Source organism: Pararge aegeria, chromosome 21, assembly GCF_905163445.1.
Source record: "Pararge aegeria chromosome 21, ilParAegt1.1, whole genome shotgun sequence".
Taxonomy (NCBI): Eukaryota; Metazoa; Arthropoda; class Insecta; order Lepidoptera; family Nymphalidae; genus Pararge; species Pararge aegeria.
Genome location: NC_053200.1, coordinates 7,751,925 through 7,774,472, shown reverse-complemented (window position 1 = coordinate 7,774,472; position 22,548 = coordinate 7,751,925). Strand labels below are relative to the sequence as shown.

The 22,548-nt window shown below is 35.2% G+C and overlaps 3 protein-coding genes across 3 annotated transcripts; 2 read left to right on the top strand and 1 right to left on the bottom strand.

The window, feature by feature from the left end:
• Positions 1–10,065: 10,065 nt before the first annotated feature.
• Positions 10,066–11,305, top strand: LOC120633364 (keratin, type I cytoskeletal 9-like). Its single transcript, XM_039903565.1, has 2 exons — positions 10,066–10,160; positions 10,328–11,305. Exons 1-2 carry the CDS (start codon positions 10,146–10,148, stop codon positions 11,228–11,230), a joined length of 918 nt encoding a protein of 305 aa, XP_039759499.1. The 5' UTR covers positions 10,066–10,145; the 3' UTR covers positions 11,231–11,305.
• A 158-nt stretch (positions 11,306–11,463) lies between these two features.
• Positions 11,464–14,914, top strand: LOC120633366 (keratin, type II cytoskeletal 3-like). The gene is made up of 2 exons (XM_039903566.1): positions 11,464–11,886; positions 14,639–14,914. The coding sequence occupies exons 1-2, from the start codon at positions 11,875–11,877 to the stop codon at positions 14,912–14,914; spliced, it is 288 nt and encodes a 95-aa protein (XP_039759500.1). The 5' UTR covers positions 11,464–11,874.
• A 143-nt stretch (positions 14,915–15,057) lies between these two features.
• Positions 15,058–19,259, bottom strand: LOC120633421 (proline-rich extensin-like protein EPR1). Its single transcript, XM_039903629.1, has 3 exons — positions 19,165–19,259; positions 18,009–18,213; positions 15,058–16,119 (listed from the first exon to the last, which is right to left on the bottom strand). The coding sequence occupies exons 1-3, from the start codon at positions 19,257–19,259 to the stop codon at positions 15,058–15,060; spliced, it is 1,362 nt and encodes a 453-aa protein (XP_039759563.1).
• Between the last annotated feature and the right edge of the window lie 3,289 nt (positions 19,260–22,548).

The window sequence follows — 22,548 nt, the reverse complement described above, 5'->3', positions numbered from 1 at the left end:
TAAGTGCACACGTGTGTGCTAACACAGGTGCAATCTCTATTCCCTCACTCTTAAAGTCAGACACGACCGTAAAAAGATAAGGCGCAGGACCGACAGCTGAACATGCTGGCACTGGTGTGAATCACCGCCAATTTCCAAACTCCTGGATCGTACAAAAATTTTTTGTTAGAATAACCCAACCATTTAGTGGCTATCAAAACCTTCCTTCATGAGCCTTTATGATCTGTAAACGAATATGAAAACAAGTAGACCAGCAAGACAATGTATACAAAATGTACCTACAAAAGCGAAGGCAGCCGGATTGTGCACCACAAACAATCCATCGTTTTTTTTTAATGCGTTTACAATCCATCGGTTCGAAGCGCATTCTACTTGCATTGAACCACAAAACTCTTGGAGAATTTAGCGTGTCTCTTAAACACCATTACAGACACTGTATTTAGCCTTCACTTAATTTTGCAATATACACCGAGGTGATTATTAGGTAGATAGGAAATTACAATATTGAATTATCAATATGTATTATAACAAGAAAAAAATTGTCTATGCAAATGCATTAATTACATGTCTAATATCATTAAAAATAATTATATTAGCATATTAATATATTGAATAAAACTTTTATCTAAGCCAGGTTCTGTATTATGACTGAAATAATTAAAAGCAGACCTATTAAAGAACCTGCAATGATAGATGATCATAAATATTTTCATTTATTATAATTTGATAAGAAACTAGTATGAAGTCGCAAAATTTTACATTTTAGCAACAATTGGTATTTTTCTTCAACAACATGGACTGGAGGGTAAATTTAGCTTGCTTTCACTGACCTTAATATACGTCAGTGCTTGCTTCAATAATATATTTATGTAATTTTAAAACTAAACAGTGACTAAACATATTCTTAACGATATTTGATATTAGAAGTATAAGATAGATATGATATTAGCTTTTGGATCCAGATCTCGTCTGTGGAAGTACTACCGTCATAATTATTTGTGTCGTCAATCAGCATAGTTGGTAAGTATGGAATGCCTTGTTCTAACAGTGGCTTGGTGCTTAACACCTACGCCTCAGATTGATCTATACAAGGCGACACTTTGCTGGACGTTTTTCTTTGCTCACCGTACAAAGTGTTACACTATATAAAGGCGATGGGTTTGCACTTACGTTAAGGAATTTTTTGCAGTAAAACTTCGTATCCGGAAACCAAGCTGGCAAAACTAAAATCATATTGAAAATACCAAATTTTGTTAGAAACTGTCTCATAATTACCTGTCTAATATTTCAACCGTTAAGGAGTTACATTTTTGGCACCGGCACCCACAATCATCAGACCGCAGGGTGATTACGTATCTCGCGGCAGCAATGCGACCGGCGTAAATCTTGCAATCACTGCTGTCAAACGTCACTGTTGTTTATTTATTTAATGGAAAAGTGACGTTTGACAGCAGTGATTGCAAGATTTACGCCTATCTACACTGACGGGTCTAAAAGTGGTAAGAACCGAGGGGCAGCTTTTTATGACCAGAGTACAGAGCAAAAAGAGTGTATTAAGGTTAAAGATGATGTTTCTATTATGACGTTGGAACTCATTGCAATTTCAGAAGCTATAACATATGCTGCTACTAAGGGTGCAACTTTAAATGTAATTTTTTTGGATAGTAAAAGCGCACTTCAGCATGTGGCTCGATGCGCCTCTGCTTACAGAGGTCCGGTACACCTCTGCACCTCTCTAGCCTACACTGTGTTGCAGAAAGCTCATATAGGCTTGAAGGGTAACGAAGAGGCTGACAACCTTGCCAAACTAGGCAGGAAAATAGGAACGGAGATGAAAGTCAGTCCCTTCTATTCTGAGGTTCTTGCAAAATTTAACTATTTGGCATTTTCTCATTGGAAATTATATTTTGACGAACGATCTAGAATGAAGGGAAAATGGTACAAAACAATCCAGAGTGAGCCTTTTCGGGTGCCTTGGTTTGAACGGAAAAAAATGAAGAGAAGTCAGCTCAAATTGGCTTTCGGTAAAAATCCGGTCCGGTCACTATCCATGCAACAAGTTTGCATATCTAATGAAGAAGACGGATTCACCGAACTGTGCTGTGTGTGGACGACTCGAAGATGTGCAACACTTGTTGTGTGATCGGAATAAAAGTGGAAGAGTTTCACTGATGAGCCGATTGGATAGAAGCAGGCGTTACTTTGCGGAAATCCATGATATATTATCAAAATGAAGCTTAATTTACTATGCTCCGCGAAAAGCAGGAGAATCTGTGTGGTGTTATTTATAATTTCATCAATCCTTATACTCCACACCAAACAGATCTTCGGCAATATACCCTCTACGCACGTTTCGCTCCGAAACCGCAGCATCCTCAGGAGATGTTGACTTTACAATGAATAATTGTTAAGTCTTAACGTTGACTTTACAATGAATAATTGTTAAGTTCTGTTTGGTGTGGAGTATAAGGATTGATGAAATTATAAATTACACCACACAGATTCTCCTGCTTTTCGCGGAGTATAGCAAATTAAGCTTCATTTTGATAATACTCAATCTCAGTTATTACAACATAGGTATTGCGCAAAGTGCCCTGAGTAGCCCAACATCAGCGATCGCGATGGACTTCTATGACTTAGTTGCTTCGGCTCATCCTTGAATCATACAATAGTATTTAAGTATTCGTTATAATGTTTGGTTCTTATTTTGTTTAATCTTAAGGATCTCACTGTGTAGTTTACGAAGGGGCTGGCATGTCTTGGACGATAAAAGTCCCCAAAAAAATAAAGATTAAAAAATAAAAAAAAAAATTTACGCCTGTCGCATTGCTGTCGCGAGATACGTAATCACCCTGCGGAACAAAGCGTTGCAACAATGTTGCTAAGCTTCTCCGGACGAGCTCTGACACGAAAAGCTCTGCTACTACTAGAAAGTATGCATTTTTTATGTTCTTTTTTTTCAGTCCACTACAAGTTAGCGCTGGACTGCAATCTCGCGTGATGGTAATTGATGATGCAGTTTAAGATGGTAGCATATTGTACCGGAACATCGCACATCGTACCGGAACGCTAAATCGCTTAGCGGCACTTTGTCAGCAGGGTGGTAACTTGTCACGGCTGAAGCCTCCCACCGGACAAATTATACGTAATGAAATATATTCTTTATCTTTAAGGTACAAAACATAAAAGTACCGAATCTCGTTTACATAGATAACTGTATGACATAGTTGCCCCGTTATTTTGATTGTAAATATAACTATTGAAACGATTTTAATCAAATTACTGCGGGAATTTCCGAAATCAGTTAATAAATATCGTTGTTCAGAGGTAACTAAAAAGAGAACCTTCTCGAACCCTCCAACCCTAAAGCAATGATTCGTGATTTGATTCATCTATGTCTCGACAAACTTAGCAAATATTGCTATATCTATATTACAGCATCATTAGTCTATAATGTCTCACGGCTACATGCATTAATGTGAAATTAAAATATTTCCGTCAGGTTATGTTCTTCGCAGTAGTCATGCTGGATTGCCTAATTCAAGGAATGCACTGTGCAGGGTTTAAATACGCCAAGGGAACAGCTCCCATTTCTGGACCTGTTTAAGCACGGATAGCATGAGCAGATGTCAATTATATCCCCGGAGAAAGGATGGATATGTCTCCCACAGCTTTATCAACTCTCAGAGCACTGGAGCACGTTTGAATAATATCCATACATTATTATAGGGAATATTCTTTGGGTATCCTACCCGAGGATAGGTGATATTTATAGATAAGTGATTTTTAACTATTTTTCTGGCAAAGCATAGATTTCAAGATATATATCAGATATTTTACGCAGCTACTGGCATCCGCTAGAAGACGATGATAATATAAGCTAAAGACTAGTTTCTTGGAATGCAATCTGGAAAAACCTTTCAATATCCCAAAACAATTATCTTTCATGGCTGAGACTCCGATAAGAAAACACTTAAACGTATGGTAAATCCCATGCTGATAGTAAAAATTAGTCTGTAACAATACATAAATAGTCTTACTGGCGTTAAACACTCAGTTAACCAAAAACTTCTACAAAATACGAGTATCTAGAATAACTTGAAAAATAGAAAATGGCCATCTATTTTTTTTTAACGGTATATTTGCTTGCTGTGGTATGTAGTGAACCATATGGCGAAAGGAATATATTTGAATCTGGCGAAGAACATTGTGATGAAGAACGGGAGCTTGAAAATAAACGGGATAAACTTTATAAGGACCGAGTTAAATTTGAAAACCAAGAGGAGGGTTGGCGTCCAGTTTTTGAACACGACGACCGTATTAAACCGATTCAACATAAGGAAAAGGATGACAAATTCTTCTTACAAGACAACAAATCACCCTTTTATTATCCAGGAATTTATACATATCCTTATTATAATTGGAATGGATATTACCGCCCACCATTTTCATATCCAGAAGTGAATTATTTTATTAAGAAGGAAACAAAGGATAAGCCCAATTTTAAAGTTTAATTTAAATAGCAACCTCACTTTTTAAGTAAACGGACACAATGCAAATCACAATTATGCTTATAATAAAACTGTAACTGGTCCTAACATAGTAACTAGAGCAAGCCTTAACGACAGAGTAGAGAAGGAAAGCCATATTAAATTTAAACTATGATCCGAAGACATTATTAATTTTGGGTGTTAGTTTGAAACAGTCATACTAATCAAGGTCCTAAGACCCCTAGGCATAAAGCGTGCCTTAAGACAGGAGAAACACTTTTAACGATCAAATCAAAATTATCCGACATAGTAACATATTAAATCAATGGTTAAACCTTACTACAAAACTTACGGAGCAAACTCTAAGTGGGTACCCACTCTATAAAGTCTATTTTCTATGCTTCTTTAACCACAGATTTCTGTGATTAGAGATCACTGTCAATTTGCCTGTTTTTTTCAAGCAACATATAATCAAAAACATTATTAAAAAGGGTATATATGCGTGTATGTGTCAAAAACATTGGAGTGTGTGTAATGTGTTTTAATTTATTTCATGAATGTTTTTTGCATAATTAAAATAAATATATGAGCATTCTGCATTCTATGAGCAATTTCCAAATAAATAAAAACTTCATATAAAGGAAAATCTCTTCTATTTTATTTTATTTTATTTGAACACTAATAGTTGTATTCTATTTTTAAATTAAACTACTGTTAAAAGTTTTCAAAACATTATTATAAGTCAGGTAAAAAAATGATTATAAATATCAGACTAAGAGCGGAAGTCAGACTCGCAATTCGAATTCTTTTATTCGGAGCAAACGGATGGGCCACCTGATGTTAAGTGGAAAATCATCACCTATAAATAAAGCAACACTTTGAAGGTCATGCAAAGAACACGTCCTACGAAATGCCACCCTGTATACATGAGGATAACAACACACCAACGCCCTTTAGACCGGAACACAGCAATTGTAGGCCAATTTAAGGTTTAAAACAATGTTTAAAAGATTCATTTTACTTCAATGTACAAGTATATCCATACTCGAAAACGATTCCTGGATTGTGAGCCAGCAAATCTTCTACTAAGGCAACAGAACTGTTTGAAACAATACGATTTTTAGGATCAACCAGGAGTTACCTACTAGCTTTTAAACGAAATTCCATAGTAATGTAAACGAGAAAGTTTGTCTCCTCATTTGTTCGTTAGCTAAGTAAAGAATCCGACTAATTTCAACAACGTTTTTGCCAACAACACGGCTACATATTACAATAGATAATGTCAATTTATGTGCATTAGGTTAAGAAAAATCTAATCCTCCTAAAAATTTTTTCACATCCTGACATAACATCAAAAATCTTTGAATTTCTTGCTTTTCGCTGCATTAATATATTTTATACAGTGTAAAGAATTAGATCTACCCAAAGCTTTGTATGTACAGTATAAAATTTTATTCCCATAAGTTACAAATGCAATTGTGAAAGAAGTGCAAACCAACCAACACGCGCTTGCATTTATTATACAGTTGGTGTCTAGAAATTTGGGGTATAAAAAATATATGTTGTTCAAAAGATTGTAAACTTAGATTTTCGTAACATTTCTTAAAAATAGTTCAACGACGTGACTGTCGTGACCACGATCCATGCAACTAGTTTAAAATATCGACAAATCCCATAATATTACCGTGGTATGTACGTGGTATGTAGTTTTAAATTAGCAAAATTGTATTGACGTGATATTTAACAATGTCAGTTCAAGGCTTTATGTTTTGATAGTGAGTGAGACTGAACCGCCTCGTTGGTCGAATGGTCAGCATGTTTTACTAAGGATCACGAGATCCTGGGTTCAAATCCGGTCGGGATAATATTTGTTAAGTATTGGTTTTTCTGTTAAAGCCAACCCCCGTGCCTTAGAGAGCACTTTGAGCAGCCGGTCCCAGTTATTATCTCTAACTTAAATAATAATTGTTAGAGCCTCTTAAATATCACTCGCTACACAGGAAGGAAATCACACTCGGGAAGAGAGTTATCTCTGAGAGTTCGCTATAATATTCAAGGGCGATCTACCAATCCGCACTAGGCCAGCGTGATAGATAGCCAGAGAGATAGTAATGGTCGATAGTTATGATATTAAATAATTTTTCTTCATTGACTACGGATCATCTTATACAAATATACGCTTACCACTGACCACTGGACAGATCGCTGTCAATTTCTTGTTTCCCAATCATTGGCTCCATTTTGGCGCTTCAAATGGGGAAATAAATTAATCTGCCATTTTATCAGTTTAGTAGTTATAAAAAACTTATGGATTGTAGGAGTTATAAAAAGCCTACCCTTTAGATTTTATAACCTGAACTACAAATTTTCTTCACTTTATATCATCTGCAAACCTTGTGCATACCCTCTATGCACGCCACTGATATATATATATATATATATATATATATATATATATATATATATATGTTATGCGTAGGTAAAGTCAATTTTGGCGCTTCAAATGGGGAAATAAATTAATCTGCCATTTTTTCAGCGACAACCAGTCCAATAGTTTGATAACAGAGGTTAATGGCACCTACTGAGACATACATGGCCAGTTATTTAACTTTAAATAAAGGTGTTGAAGCCATTTAGCATTGTCATTGTGTGACGATTATCGACTTCGGTATCCGCTTTGCGTGCTAATAGATTGCGTGACGCGACACTACAAAGATTGATATAATATTGTTTGGCGACTTTCAGCAAATTAGTGTTTTTTTGTACAAAAAAGAAAACTTCCTCATACGGTCGCCATAACGAGTGGGTATATCCGTCACAGCTATTTCCTCCTTTGCCTCGTTGGTAATTTAGTTAGCTTGTTTAAATACCAATAACGAGATGCAGGGTTCGAGTTAAGAAACTGGCGCTAACCAACTCGGTGACCACTTAAGAGAGCATTTCCGTTTATGATCACTAAAGTGTGATAATAACTCCAAAAGCCAAGGCTAGCATGGGAAGTATAAACTCAATAGCCTCTGATTATAAAGTAAGTTTTGTGCCCAGAAACGGGACTTTAGTAGGAGGAAAATACCATATTCTCCAACACCTGTAGATTGTAATAATATTAATAATTCAACAGTGGTTCTGTGTGAGTGATTGGTGAACAAATTTCGATGAAATTTATCGAGGAATTACATTGCATACCGTTTTAATATTTTTATTTATTTTGTTCAATATCAAAAAAAAATATACATATAAAATATATATATAATATCAGTGGCATGTACAATACAGCGTATGCGCTAAGCGGGCAGATGACATAAAATGAGAAAAGCTCCAGTACTAGTTATAAAAAACTTAAGGATGGGCATTGTAGGAGTTATAAAAAGCCTACCCTTTAGATTTTATCACCTGAACTACAAATTTTCTTCACTTTATATCATCTGAAAACCTTGTACATACCCTCTATGCACGCCACTGATATATATATATATATATATATATATATATATATATATATATATATATATATTTAAGGATTTCATAGAATCTAGTAGGAACTCTTTTCGGTGGATATAAGTATCATACACAGGATTATGTATTCTCAGATTTTTTGTTGTTTTGGATTTTTATGTCAACTTTACCTACGCATAACATATATATATATATATATATATATATATATATATATATATATGTTATATATTATTCTATGAAATCCTTAAACCGTACGAAATAAGTCAAGGGCTTAAGCTTCTAATATAAAATTTAATGGTGACAGCAATGCAAGTACATAGAATACGCAACACTTCTAGAATAATATTATAAGTATTCGAAGGATATTCCTTAATTACGCTATAAATATGGATATTTACGAGAAACTAGATTACGTATAAAGCTAACAATAAACGTCGGTCAAGCGCGAACCTCTGTACATTGTAATAATAATATTTAATGCATGCTCTAGATGCTGCTAGGCTCTGACAGACGGACGGACGGGTGTTGCAGTTTGGAATAATTAATAAAAAAATTGGTTGTCTGTAAAGTCGGCTTACTGACGATAGTTGAACGTGACAACTTCGTAAGAAAATACTGATGAAATGATTTCATTTTTCAAAAGAAAATTTTTATTTTATTTGTTTGATAAATATTATCGTTGCTATAAACAATTGACACCACATTCACTTTTCACTGCACTTCATCCTTGCCGAAAACATGTAAATGTATTATTGTATAGAAGCAGTCCACGCGGACGCATCGCTCACTCAAGTAGGAGAGAGACAGATGTCGAACGCGGAGGCCGACTGTGCCTCTTTGTCGCTCGTTCCGCGCTCTCGCTTGCACTTCAAGCCTTGAATGGAACGCCTCAGAGCGAGGTAACGCCGCATACGTCATGTTTTTTCGTGCGTTCAGCCGGCTCCATCGAATTATAAGACGTTGTCACGTCAAAAATCCGTAGTACATCAATTTACGCCGGAAGTAATTATTCAATCTGATCCAAAATCTTCATATGGCAGACAGAATTTAGTAGTGCTATCCTTATCTATAGGGAAGAGTAAGAAAAATATTGCTACTAAATTTAATCTGTCATCTGAGGATTTTGGTTTGGATTGCTTAAAAATTTTAGATAAAGCCTTACGCCTATTTCGTTTATACTTTTCGTTTATAATGTAAACGCACAAAAATATGTTTGTTACGACTTCACATCAAAAGTCTTCGAATTTCTTGCTTTCTCTACGATAATATTATGCGTGTTTACTCCATATACAGTTATCACTTGAATCACACTGTAACTATAATTCGCTGCATTTAAATCCGTTGCGTAGTTTAAAAGATCTCAGCGTACAAACAGCAGAAGCGACTTTGTTTTATACTGTTAAGAATTAGATCTGGCCAAAGCTTTGCATATACAGTATGAAACTTTATTTCCATAAGTTACAAATGCAATTGTGAAAGAAGTGCAAACCAACCTAAGATTTTCGTGGTTTCGTTGAAATATTTTTAAGAAATAAATGTTTTTCAATTCCGATAAAGACAACAAAGTTATAACTAAATTGCGGAGCATTGCGGAACAATCACTGTTATCATGGGATATGACTACTATACCAAGGGAACCGTGAGTTTTTTATGCGTCTAGTCAGCGTGACGAGCCAATTAAAGATGTGCACACATACTGCATTTCATTACCTACACAGACAACCTTTCATTGCCACTGTAGCCCAACAACTATCGCTTCGCAAAGAATCACATCAGCTCAGTCCTAAAATTTATAAAATATGATGGTTAATATCCTTTTGTATACGAAATAATACTAATAATAAGAAAAAAGTTATTACATTACTTGTTATTACTCTCATCTGTCATAAACTCATAAACACCCCCATAATACTTGTTCACTCGCATAGTTCTAAAATCAAGCGACTGAGAAGCGTTAAGGTCTTTTAGGACTATCCCTACCGACAAACAATATACCGAATAACAAAACAATGCATATGCTTCAGCACAAACAAAGTCGCAGAAAACACTTTACTAGAAAAATATAAAAATGTGCACCTATAAAACTTATGTTAATTTTTAACACATTCAATCAAAGGAAACCTATGGAATAAATTAAACCTTAGTATATAAAGGTCTAGCAATGCATAATCTCAAGAGCGTATCAGAATAAGCACGATGGCGCTATCTCGGGTAAGGATAATACATAACATTAATCTCTGTTACATTTGGTTTAATTTAAAAAAAAATATATAATGTACCAGTTACTTACAGTGTACTTTATTCTTTATGTTGTCTTCTAACGTATATTAAAAAAGGGAATTACAACACGATAATTCTATGAAATATGATTGTTTCAGACATTACTGGTGGTTTATGTAGCAATTGCACTAGTTGCCTTAACTTTTGGAGAAACCCAGAAAGGAGGAATCCAAAGCTCTAGAAGTCAAAGTGGATCAAGCGGAAGTAATTATGGGAATGGCAATCAGGGTTCTGGAGGAAGTGAATCTAGTGGAGGTCTAGCTGGCTTAGGAGGATCTACAAGCCATGGATCTAGTATTAGCAGCCAAAAGGAATCAAGTGGTGGTTTAAGTGGATCTGGTAGTCAATTAGGCTCTGAAAGCGGTCAAAGGGGTTCCAGTGGCAGCTCCAGCAGCTCAAGAGGATCTAGTGGGGGTCTGACTGGCTCGGAAGGTTCTGAAGGTAGTCACGGATCTGGTATTAGCAGCCAGAGAGAGTCTAATACGGGTTCAAGTGGATCTGGAACTCAACTAGGCTCACCAAGCGGCCAAGGGAGTTTGAGCGGTAGCTTCGATAGTTCGAGTGGATCTAGTGGAGGCCTAGCTAGCTTAGGTGGGTCTGGAGGTAGCCACAGATCTGGTATTAACAGCCAAAGGGAATCGAGTGGCAGTTCAGGTGGATCCGGCAGTCAATTAAGCTCAGGAAGCGGCCAAAGTGGTTTAAGTGGTAACTTAGGAAGTTCTAGTGGAACTAGTGGAGGGCTAGCTGGCTTAGGGGGATCTGGAGGAAGTCATGGATCTGGTATTAGCAGCCAACGGGAATCAAGTGGAAGTTCAGGTGGATCTGGAAGTCAACTTAGCTCGGGAAGGGGTCAAAGTGATTCAAGTGGATCAGGTGGAGGCCTTTCAGGCTTACAAGGACATGGAGGTAGCCATGGATCTGGTAGCAGCAGCCAACAGCAATCAAGTGGAGGTTTAAGTAGATCTTTGGGTCAAGGCAGTCATCCAAAAACTGTTGGATAACAATTTCAAAAGTTGTCCATAATTATGTTTTGTACCGATTATATTTTTGCTTTTCATTAAAAGTCATACAAACTACAGCATTCGCATTGTTTATAATTTAAGTACGACGGCATATACAGACTTTTTGGAACGCACACCATATAATTTGATAACCCCATTTTAAAATTACAATTAATTAAGACATATAGTAGACCGCAGTAATTTACGCGTCTGTTACTAGTATGCATAAGAAAAATATGTTTTTCGTGAAACACAATATGTTTATGAATAATTCGACTATTTCGCCGCAATATGCCTCATGTGGCAATACCTCCGAAACCTTTGTTAGAGAAACATGTTATATATTTGCAACAAACATATTTTATGCCAGTGAATCACCTTTTCACTGGCATATAATATGTTTCACATATACATCATAAATCTAAAAATAGAAAATAAATCATCACACGACATCGTTAATTATACCAAACATTAAAAATCACACCTCCGTATTAATTTATTATTCACGCTGGAAATTCATAACTCGTAGGATTCCCAAAAAATGTTGACAATTGTATATTTAAATCAAGAATGTTAGCTGGTTTGATCAGTTCTACAAGAGTGTTTAACACAATAGGATTGACAGTGACAAAAAATCTCTTAAAATGGCTTTCAAAGTAAGTAAAGTTAAATAAATTAAAATTACACTATTGAGTATAATACGTATTGTATAATTTTCAACTCCTAATTTAGTAACACGTAATCTAACAGCCTTTTGGTTAGAGCTTCGTCTTCCCGTACGGGAAGGCAGAGTTCGATCGTCGGAACAAACTTCTAACTTTTTGAATTTATGTGCGCTTTTAACGTTAAACGTGTGATACAATCCGCACTTGGCCAACGTAGTGGACCTACTACGGCCTAAACTCTTTTCATTCTGACAGGAGACTCATGTAATGAAGTGGCTCGGTCATGGGTTAATAATGATAAATCTCTTTATATAAATTATTTGGCCATACAAAAAAGATTCGGTCTACGCCTCGTTGCAGCGTTATCAATAATGTTAACGATTGAATTTAGTGTAGTTTTAGTACATAGGTTATTTTTGTTTAGTGATATTTTAATGGGTATTTTTTTGTCTCTTAAACCATTTATAATACATAACTAATCAAAAGCTTAACTTTAGTGACTCGTTCAATTTAAAACAAAACACATTTATTTAAAATTACTGATTACTTAAAATACCACAGCGCCTTCCACTGCACCAGGAAGTTCGACAAGTTGTAAAATCTGCTTCAGATGTATAGACAGAAATTTTAAAACCGTTTTAGAGTTTTAAGCTAACGTTCAAATAATCATAATATTATAAATTTATAAGCGTATTCCATCATCATCATCACATCAACCGATTGAAGTACACTTCTGGACATAGGTCTTCTTGTAGGGAGTTATATTTCCCGTACCAAAGTTACACCAATAATCACCACGCATGGCATGGGTTTGTTTGGTGGTCGCAGTGCTGGTCCTTTCGCACCGATAACGCTGCTGCCCGCTACCGGTCAGTTGATTTTGGATCACCTGAAATCAGCGTATTAATGGACAGTTATTTCTGGTATATAGTAAATTTTATTTATTTGTACAGATCACTAAATAATGTGTCAGGTTTTACATATGAGCATATTAAACATTTGAACATAACCAGTAAACAAAAACAAATCTATTCTCACAAACTTTCGCGTTTATAATATTAGTAGGACGGTACGCATGCATTCGATCGTTGTCCTATATGCCTTGCGACTTGCTGTTATCTCTGAAGAATTATGTCCATGATCTCCGACAATATTCATCAGATCTTCATTAAAATTAGACAACCCACACTGTGAAATATAAATAGAATGATTAAAATCGGTGCAAATTTAACGAAGATGTTTATCCCATTTCCCGGAGGAAACTTATTGTTTATCGGGATAAAAAGTATCTCATATATTTTGACCCGGGATATCAGCTAGCACTTTACCAAATTTTATTAAAATCCGTTCAGTTCACGTGATGCCTGGACAGTGAGACAAAAGTTAAATAAAAATCTGTTTTGGACACAGTATCTATTATAATGCATCCCCCCGGTCAAAATTTTGAAAATATATTAAATGTACAGAAATCTTTCAGTTACAGTTTATTATAAGTGTAAATTAAAAACACATAATTCTTAGATTTGCTTTTATTTAATTACAAAAACCATCACGAAACTAAGCATCAATTATTATTTCTTTGTAACATATTATATAATTAGAGGGCTCAATTAACAAGAATCTTAAGAAATCTCAGATTGACTGAATTATTCGTAGGTTTATTTTAATCCTGGCCGTGCTGAGAAATACTTTATAGCAAAGAGGACAAAAACCTTTGGCGAGGTTACTAAACAGTTACTTGCCTCCCCGCACACAGACAATATTATTGTCAATATTCAGATTATTGTTAATAATATTGGCGTGTGTGCAGGATGCCTAGATTTTTCTCGAATATAATTAATACAGATTATAATTTACACGGTATTTCTGTTATCACAGATTTTGCCAAGGCTACATTGTAATTTGTCATCGGTATAACATAATCATCAATTGAAAGTGAAAAGGGTCCAGGGAGATAGCTATGAGACTGTGCCTTAAAAATAAACGTGTCATAAAATCGAAATAATTATGCAGTGTGTTTTTGAAGGTGTTGCCAGTTGAAGTGAGATATGAAAACTGCCAAGTTTTGTTGTTGAAACAAGCTGTTGAAGTGACACTGCAAAACTATTATCTATATCAATCAATTAATTAATCAATCAAATCTTTATTTAGTTTAGGCATTGACATTCTTTTAATTTGTTTCTTATCAACCCGTTCTTTTTAACGACGTGTCTCTGCGTGCGTGTGTGGCATCGTATTTCCTGAACGAATAAAACGATTTTAATATTGTTTTCTTTGTTTGAGAGATGAAATAATCGGAAATTTATGTTTGATGAAAATTAGTCTACGACGGCCGCTGCCAAAAAATGGCGAATTATGTATGTTTACACTCCTTCAATATGGGTATCAAATGAAAACGCTTGACTAGTTGAGTACTATGCACTATGACAACTTTACAATCCAAGATGGCCGCCACCACAAAATTGTGATTTTTTTTCGACAACTCCCTCAATACGGTTATCAAATAAAAGGGCACTTATAGGTCAGGGGTTTCTTTTTAATTTAAAATTGATATTTAATACTTACAGAAATGTTAGGAAATAATTATCAATAATGAATAATTGCGATGCTATGCCACATTTATTTCTAACGCCATGAAGGTCTCAAAACGACGTAAATTTTGGTTGGATTGTTTTCTTTTAACTACGTCCTATTACAATGTTAATTATAAATTAATGATTAATCTTATGTAAAACTATTTCAGATAACCTTCTTAGTAACAGTATTCGCCGTGATGCTGTGCATGGTAAACGCGAATCCATTTGGTGGTTACGGATTTGGAGGTAGAGGTTTTGGCGGTGGATTTGGCGGTGGAGGTTTCGGAGGTGGATTTGGCGGTGGATACGGAAGAGGTTTTGGAGGCGGTTTTGGACACGGAGGCGGATTTGGCCCAGGTTTTGGCCATGGTGGATTTGGTGGTGGCTATCGACAAGGTTTTGGCGGTTTCGGTGGTTTTGGCGGTTACGGTCGCCATTTCTAAACTGAATGTGTTACTCAAAATCTTACGTTATAAATTTGAAATAATTAGTTATAAGAATTAAAATTACGATATTGTCTGTGATGTAATAATGTTGTTTTAATAAAAATATAAAAAATACAAAATTGTACCTATATCAATGAATTTTATTGCAAACCTGGGAATGGAGGTGGTAAAGGAATTTGGCTAAGATTAGCTTGTCCATTTACAAATCGTGATAGCATTTGAAGCATCATGGAGCCAAAATATAAAACAAAGCGGGAGCTTTTCACAAAGAAATTTGGTGGTGGCTCTTCCTTAACAACTGGAGGAACTTCTTCTTTAACTACAACAGGAATTTCCTCTTTAACCACGGGTATTTCTTTAATTACAGGGGGTGGGCTTGGTGGTACAATAGCTTCTGGAATAGGAACTGCGCCCGGAGTTATAAATGGTATGATGTTACCAGCTGGAATATAAAACGGTATTCCTTTAATATTGGTATACACAAATGGTGCAATGGGAATACTATTTATTACTGGACTTATGACTGGTGACTCTTCCAGTGGTATCGGCTTTCCTTCTGGTATTGGCATTACCGGTGGTATTGGTGGAATAGTGCTTTCTATCGGAGTATTTAAGTCCACATCTGATTCGAGAAGTTTAATTTCTGGTGGTGGTGGAATTCCTATAGGCTTTGGAGTTATATTAACGATAGCATTAGGTAATGGAGCGACTACTTCTGGCTGAATTCTAGGCTCTAGATCAACAGGCGCGTCAACATTAAATGGTATAGGGGTTGCAACATCTTTAACTGCAGGTTTTATAACCACTTCAGAATCAACTGGTAATAAAAATGAAATCGGTTTACCAGGTTCAAATGGCTCTACGACCGATGTTATCAACACTTCAGCGGGTAATTTTTCTCCTTCTTTGACTTCTATCTTATCCAATAAAGGTGTTATAGGTATTTTTAAAGGATCATCTGCTAAAGCGATTACTTCATTAGCTGCTGGAGGTAGCTCGGATCGTGCTATCTGCCGTTTTTTGATAGTATGCTTGAATTCATATGTACCAAAAGGCGTAAATTTTTCAAATTCCAGTGATAAGTGTTTCGGTGGCATAGGTACGAACCCAAAATGGAAAGCCTTAAAAATGTGCTTTTTCCTTACAAACGGTTTGCATTCCACTTTACCACACCATTGCACTGCAATTAAAAGAACTGTAACCTAAAAAAAAAAATAGAAAAGTTGATTAATATCTAAAAATAAAGTATTACATAAATATGATAATGACTCGTGTCATATATCTATCGAACAATAAACACCTTAATTAAATTTTTCATACTTGATCACCCACTAATACAATCAAAGGAATTCTGAATGGAAGTTTTGTAAGGGATCCATTATATAAACATTTCATTGATGTAAATCACAATAATTGTAGATGTAAAGTAAAAAAAGATCATTAACGATCACGCCACAATTTCTTCGAGCTTAAAACTGGGACAAGGAAAATCATTGTGAGACGATTAAGATCAACTCATTCAAACCTAGATTAGCATTGTTATTGTATTGGAAAATGAGTAGCAGCGTAGATACGAGTACATAGCATACTGTAAAGCTAGTATATTAAAAAATACACATTTTTACAAAACGAAATACACATACAATGTATTTTAAATTTTTGTTTATTTTCTGTTTTTCTGTATTTTAGTGTGCAGTGTGCAGTGTACAGTAATAGTACAATAAAAGCAGTCGCAGTTGTATAGTTTCCGACTATTGAAATACCCTTACGCAGCAAAGGAGCTACGGATCAACTTAGTTCTCTACATGAATGCCTATTCTTTTCTTACTTCTGTAAAAATACATATTATAACAATTTGTATTATTTCTTACTAGCTGTCGGCGTTTAATACGTTTTTTTTTTAATCAGTGTGTGTAAAAATTTGCCTGGTAATATCCGTCCTATCTACTCTATCAAAGTCAAGTTAGGGCGTAAAGTAAGGACAAGCAAACAAACACCCTTTCGCACTCATAATATTGGTAAGGATTATTTATTAGGGTACTTTAAATTAAAAAAACACAATTGTAATTTAATTGTAATGCAAATTTAATTGTATCGCTAACTGAAATTGAGTGTGTATACCTAACCGGGAAAAAAGAAAACTAATTCAATATGTAAAAATGCTCCATTTCCTCTCATTGTTTATGGTATCCATACAAAATCAAAGAATTAATATTTACTTAATAATTAGTTTATCCTTTTGGAACCCCCCTAGCTGTAGATTTAAGTTAACGAATGTAATCACCTCGCAATAACGGAAACATTATATGTTACTCTGTACAATTATTTCGCCAAAAGTATTTATGTGTTCTCAAGAAAAAGTTGCTGACAAAAATCTTTTTCACTATTGTGAATTATTTAATATTTAATATATTCCCTACATCGGATACTTTATCACGGAAAGTGTGTTTAAGGTATTGACTAATGAATAAATCAATAAGCAGACGGACGTGAGCTGTAACTTAAAAGAAGTGTCAACAATTAAATAGTTGGAAAGTAATACGACTGGTTTCGAAAGCATGTCCGGAATTACAAAGTAAAATTGTTAAATAAAACAACGCCAAAGAAACTTGTTCAAAGTTAATCTATTTTAATTAGGTATTTGTTTTTTGAAAAAAATTAAAATGAAAATACACTTTGTTGTAACAGAAATGAAATTATGAACAAAAACAACACTAAATAAAACACATGTACAATGGGCGAATGAAAATGGTTTTTTGTGCAGATTCTCAATTTTGGTTTCCACTACGATTAAGAGACATTATGTAAGTACCTACCAATAAATCTAGGTAACACAAGTATTAAACTAGTAGTAGATAGTAAAAAACTTGGTATCAAAAACAAAGTTAAAAGGAGGATTTCACGGAGGAACTTCTTACACTTTACCAGGCTCAAATCCGAACCAGCTTGGAGTACTGTAGTCACATGTGGGATAGATGGCTGACACTCGGTGAATCGTCGCGCCAGAAGAATTATCGGCAACGAATCCCTTACTCTACACTTACAGCACCGATGTAATGTTGCCTGCCTGGCGGTTTTTTACAGGATATACCTTGTCAAGTGTGCTCAGGAACTTCATAACCTTGTTCCTCTGGCACCATTCTACCACAGAACAGCGATACGACGTGAACTGTGGCATCCTTATATGGCTGGCATACAGGCAACACGCACTGATATTTCCCGCTTCTGATACGTTCCGCTGAGGTTTGGAACACTCTTCCAGCTTCGGTGTTTCCTGATTCATAAAACTTGAATGCCTACAAGGCAAGAGTGAATAGGCATTTTCTAGTCAAGCGCCCCAACTTAGACCGCATTATTGCTTTACATAAGGCATGATAGTTATCAAGCGCAAGCTTATCTAGTATAAAAAAAACCATCAGATTGGCCATCTGCTTGGCCCGACAATAATTACTATAAAAAAAGAAAGTTAAGGGCTTCTGTAGTCCGATACTTGGGATGAATGCTTGGCTTTTTGTATTTAAAAAAAAAACTCAAGCAAAAGCCAAGCGTTAATGTCGGTCCTTTCTTCCGATATGACATAATATATGCAATTGAGGAAGGTAACTGTGTCACCTTAAATTTCACTTGCTACTTGTTGAGGTTCGCATCACTTGACATACAATCGTCAAATCATAATTTCAACAGGACAGGTTTTACAGGGATTATGCACAATTTGGTCAAGAATTCATTCTCTACATTCTCATATATCAACATTAAATTTTATGTGGATAAGGATTTAAAATTGTAACCCAATTCGAAGGTTTTGTCATGATTTTCATAACCTTTAATACGAAAAATAATTTGCCTAATTCGCCCAGGCGTCGTGTCTTCGAGAAACTAGACAGAACATACATAAAAAAAGATACCGGTGCACCTCTTCCTCTTTTGAAGTCGTAATAATTTTGCCGTTATGGCCGCCCAATTTCAATCAACCCAGGAGTGAGTGCAACAAAATTAATTAACACGATGATGTAAGATGATGATTTTATCTTACTCGCGGAATTACCTACGGATTATATAATTGCGGCCACAGTTAAAGCACATTTTGTAGGTCTATTCTTACCTATTAAACTAATGAAGATTTTTTAATACCTAATTTCCACATAAGAAAATATAACGGTATTAGAAGTTTTAAAATTCAATATAACAAATTGTCAACACGTCATTAATCCTAAGGGATAATAACATCCCGATTTTTCAATACGTACCTCAAAAAGCCATACCCCACTTCATTGCTTTCCCATCCCATTGCATCAGTCAAGATCCAAGGCAAGGAAATAATAATCCGTAAATCGTTCGCCATCGTAGAATTGTTATCAATTAAAATTAGTTTTAAAACCAAAATCGATTCCCGCGATGTATGAGCTATTAACCAACTTACAATTTTGAACAGAACCCTTTATGCGTGAATCCGACACTCGCCAGGATGGTTCTTGGTCTCGAAACATGGTTATTAGTCTGCGCTAATTAAAAACATACAGAACACTCATTCCGCCAATATTGTGACCAAAAACTATTGTGTAACATTGCACGTCAAATTACTAGTTACAACACTGTACCCTAAACCAATAAACCTCATTGATGTATATTTTACAATAAATGATTATTATTATTATTATTAAGAACAGTGAAAACGACCCGCGCACATCTCATTTCACACCCAATACTAGCACACCAACTTTTCCCCATTTTATGTTAAACCTTTATAATATTACAGGTAAAATAACTACTGTCAACTGCTGAATGGAAATAAGTAACTAACCACCTGTTCGAGAAACACTACTAAAGTGGAGTGGTTTTTGTTGCTTCAATATTAGTCGTGTACACGGTTTCTGTATGATCCAAGTTGTTTGGAGATTAGTATACCTACATACCTTAAACCGTGAGTGCAATACCTCCTACTGCATCGTGAGAAATAAGTCTTTTTCTCCTTTTCCTTATCCCTATTATGTGAGGTCGGCTCAAGATGTCTTCTAGTATCATTCTCTTATATAAGCCTTCATCTTAAAATGCATCTCATTTTACACACATATCTTCGATCCATCATCTCCTTCTCTCATGACACAATCCATCCATCACTTTTCTTTAAAAAAAAAATTGAAAATTGTGTAATTTTGTATCGAAAAATTTAAACTTAATAAAAAATAACCTGCCCAGTAGTTTAATGTTTGACGTTAGAATTTTCCCACGGTTAGCTAAACGCAACAAATAACAAACATACACTGATAAACATATTATCTTTCGTCGCGCAGTCGGTTTAAAAAATATTACGACGTATTTCATAACCGATGCAAATTTCCTTATTATCCACCACTCCTGATTAAGGAGAAAGTAGTGGGCATGCTGTATACGACAGTCGTGAGTTATACGATCTCAGGAACACTTCTGTACGTTATGTACAGTTAACAGACATTATTTCATTGTTTACATCAATAGTTTATAAATACAATATACCACATGCAAGGAATGCCTGGGTCTCCGAGAGTGTATTAGTGATTATATTATTGAAGAAATATTATTAGATATTAGAGAAGAAGAAATATTATTATTATTAGGAGTGACTTAAATTGGGTGAGATATTAAATTTTAATTATTGGTATATAGTATTTTAAATCATTTCTTGATTTCGTTTTACGTTTCCTTTCATTCTATAAATAGGATTATAGTTTTCTAGCTACACGTGACGGAATCTAAAGTTAAGCAATTGGCAAAATTATTATTTGCTAGGCAGTTCTAGATAAGCCCAAAAGCAAATCAAATTATTGCTTAGGACATCACACCCGGGCGGGGCCCATAAACAGCACGGTAAAACATATTTGCTAGTAAATAACAGGTAAGGTGTTTGTAAACCCGCTTATCAATTAAGAAAAAAATATATTGAATTTTTATTATATTACTGCTCAACGTATCTGATCTTCATTATAATCTGCTTATTGCCGGCCCCCTACAGGGCGACAATAATATCCCCGGGGAAAGGATAAAAATGTTTCTTCGCCTACAGCTTTATCAACTCTCAAAGCACTGGCGTACAAGTGGAAATAATATCCAAATAATATATGTGTAATAATATACGGGGGTAAACTTCTCCAAATGCGGTGCTTTAGTAGGTGGACACGTTATTTGTATCCCTTGTCATGGGATATAATCGCGGGATATAATTTTTATCTCCTGCCCGTGCTAGCCCTCCAAAGTAAGATGGGTCGAGGCCGTATAAGTTCACCATGCTGATGAAGTCTAGATTGGCCTTTGAGAATATTGTGGAGAATTCTCTGGCATGCAGGTGTCCTTACGATGTTGTCCTGCACTGTTAAAGAACAATTACTTTATATTTAATTACTTAAAATGCTCATAAGCTTTTATGTTAAAAGTTTCTATGTGTTGGCGCTTTATCTGCTCTTGCTCTGCTCTTACGCTCTAAATCTTTACTTACTTACTTTATTTTTATAAGAACTATTGTAAAAAAAAAGAAGGAAGAAATACTGTAAAAAAAAAAATTAGTGGACCCTTAGGTGGCATCTGTCGTTGTTGTCACTTGCATGATTCTCCAATTTTTTTGATGAAGATCTGATAAATATGCGCTAAAGTCAAGGACAAATGGAATTCCTCAAAAGCAAACAATGTCAATAGTGAATTAGTTCTGCAAACAGTATGATTTTAGCACATTGAAGCTGGTTTTTTTATAGAAAATCGTAGGGAATTCCATGAGTGGGTATAGTAGATACACTTAGTTGAGTTATTATTTTACAGCCTCATATTAAAGCAATGATCACGTAACACTTTAAAATACTAAAACTATGCTTTAAATGCGAGAGAATTTTTAACCGCTTAAAGCAAAGTTGAGATATTAAATATTAACTATTACATTGTAAACTTTCCATTCGTATAATAAATTGTGTAATAAAATAAATTCAAGCGAAAGTTGAATTTTAATTGACAAGCCTAAAAATTACGCTATTCTATTCCACGAGAAACATTCTCAAAATTATAGCACTAAATGAAATTCACAAATTTGAAACTTGTGAATTTAAATTAATCTAAAGGTACAAAGGAATTTGTGCCATTATCAATGCTAATAACCAAGAACCTACTTAGTTGTTTGCATTTATAATGGTGCCAATAATTCTGACGTAAATTGATCTATAAACTAAGCTTGACCTACGAGTACGCTCGAACTTAATATAATCTATAATATGCAAAATATTATCAAAATTGAGCTTAATTTGCTATACTCCGCGATTAGCAGGAGAATCTGTGTGGAATATCCTTGGGCAGTTATATAAAACCCTGCACTGCTCATCGGTTTCTACGCGACATCGTACCGGAACGCTGAATCGCTTAGAGACACGTCTTTATCGGTAGGGTGATGACTACCCACGGTCGAAGCCAGCAAACCAGGCCAGAAAAATATCAGAAATTATAAATTATACCCACTGGCGGGGTTCGAACCCGGGACCTACCATTTAGAACCACAGCACTCACAGCAGCGCAAGGGATGCTGTCAAAAATTTGAAAAAGTAATCTAAGTAACCTCTTTTAATATTAAGTCATATATTTTATTACGAGCATTTTGTGACGATTTCACAAATTCACTA

What these genes read in the sequence shown, in the direction of transcription:
- LOC120633421 (XM_039903629.1), bottom strand. Translation starts at nt 19,259, where the DNA reads ATGGCGAACGATTTACGGATTATTATTTCCTTGCCTTGGATCTTGACT. An exon ending in GTGGGGTATGGCTTTTTGAG is followed by an intron (nt 18,214 to 19,164) that starts GTACGTATTGAA and finishes CTTGCCTTGTAG; the next exon opens with GCATTCAAGTTTTATGAATC. An exon ending in TCCTGAGCACACTTGACAAG is followed by an intron (nt 16,120 to 18,008) that starts GTATATCCTGTA and finishes TTTTTTTTTTAG; the next exon opens with GTTACAGTTCTTTTAATTGC.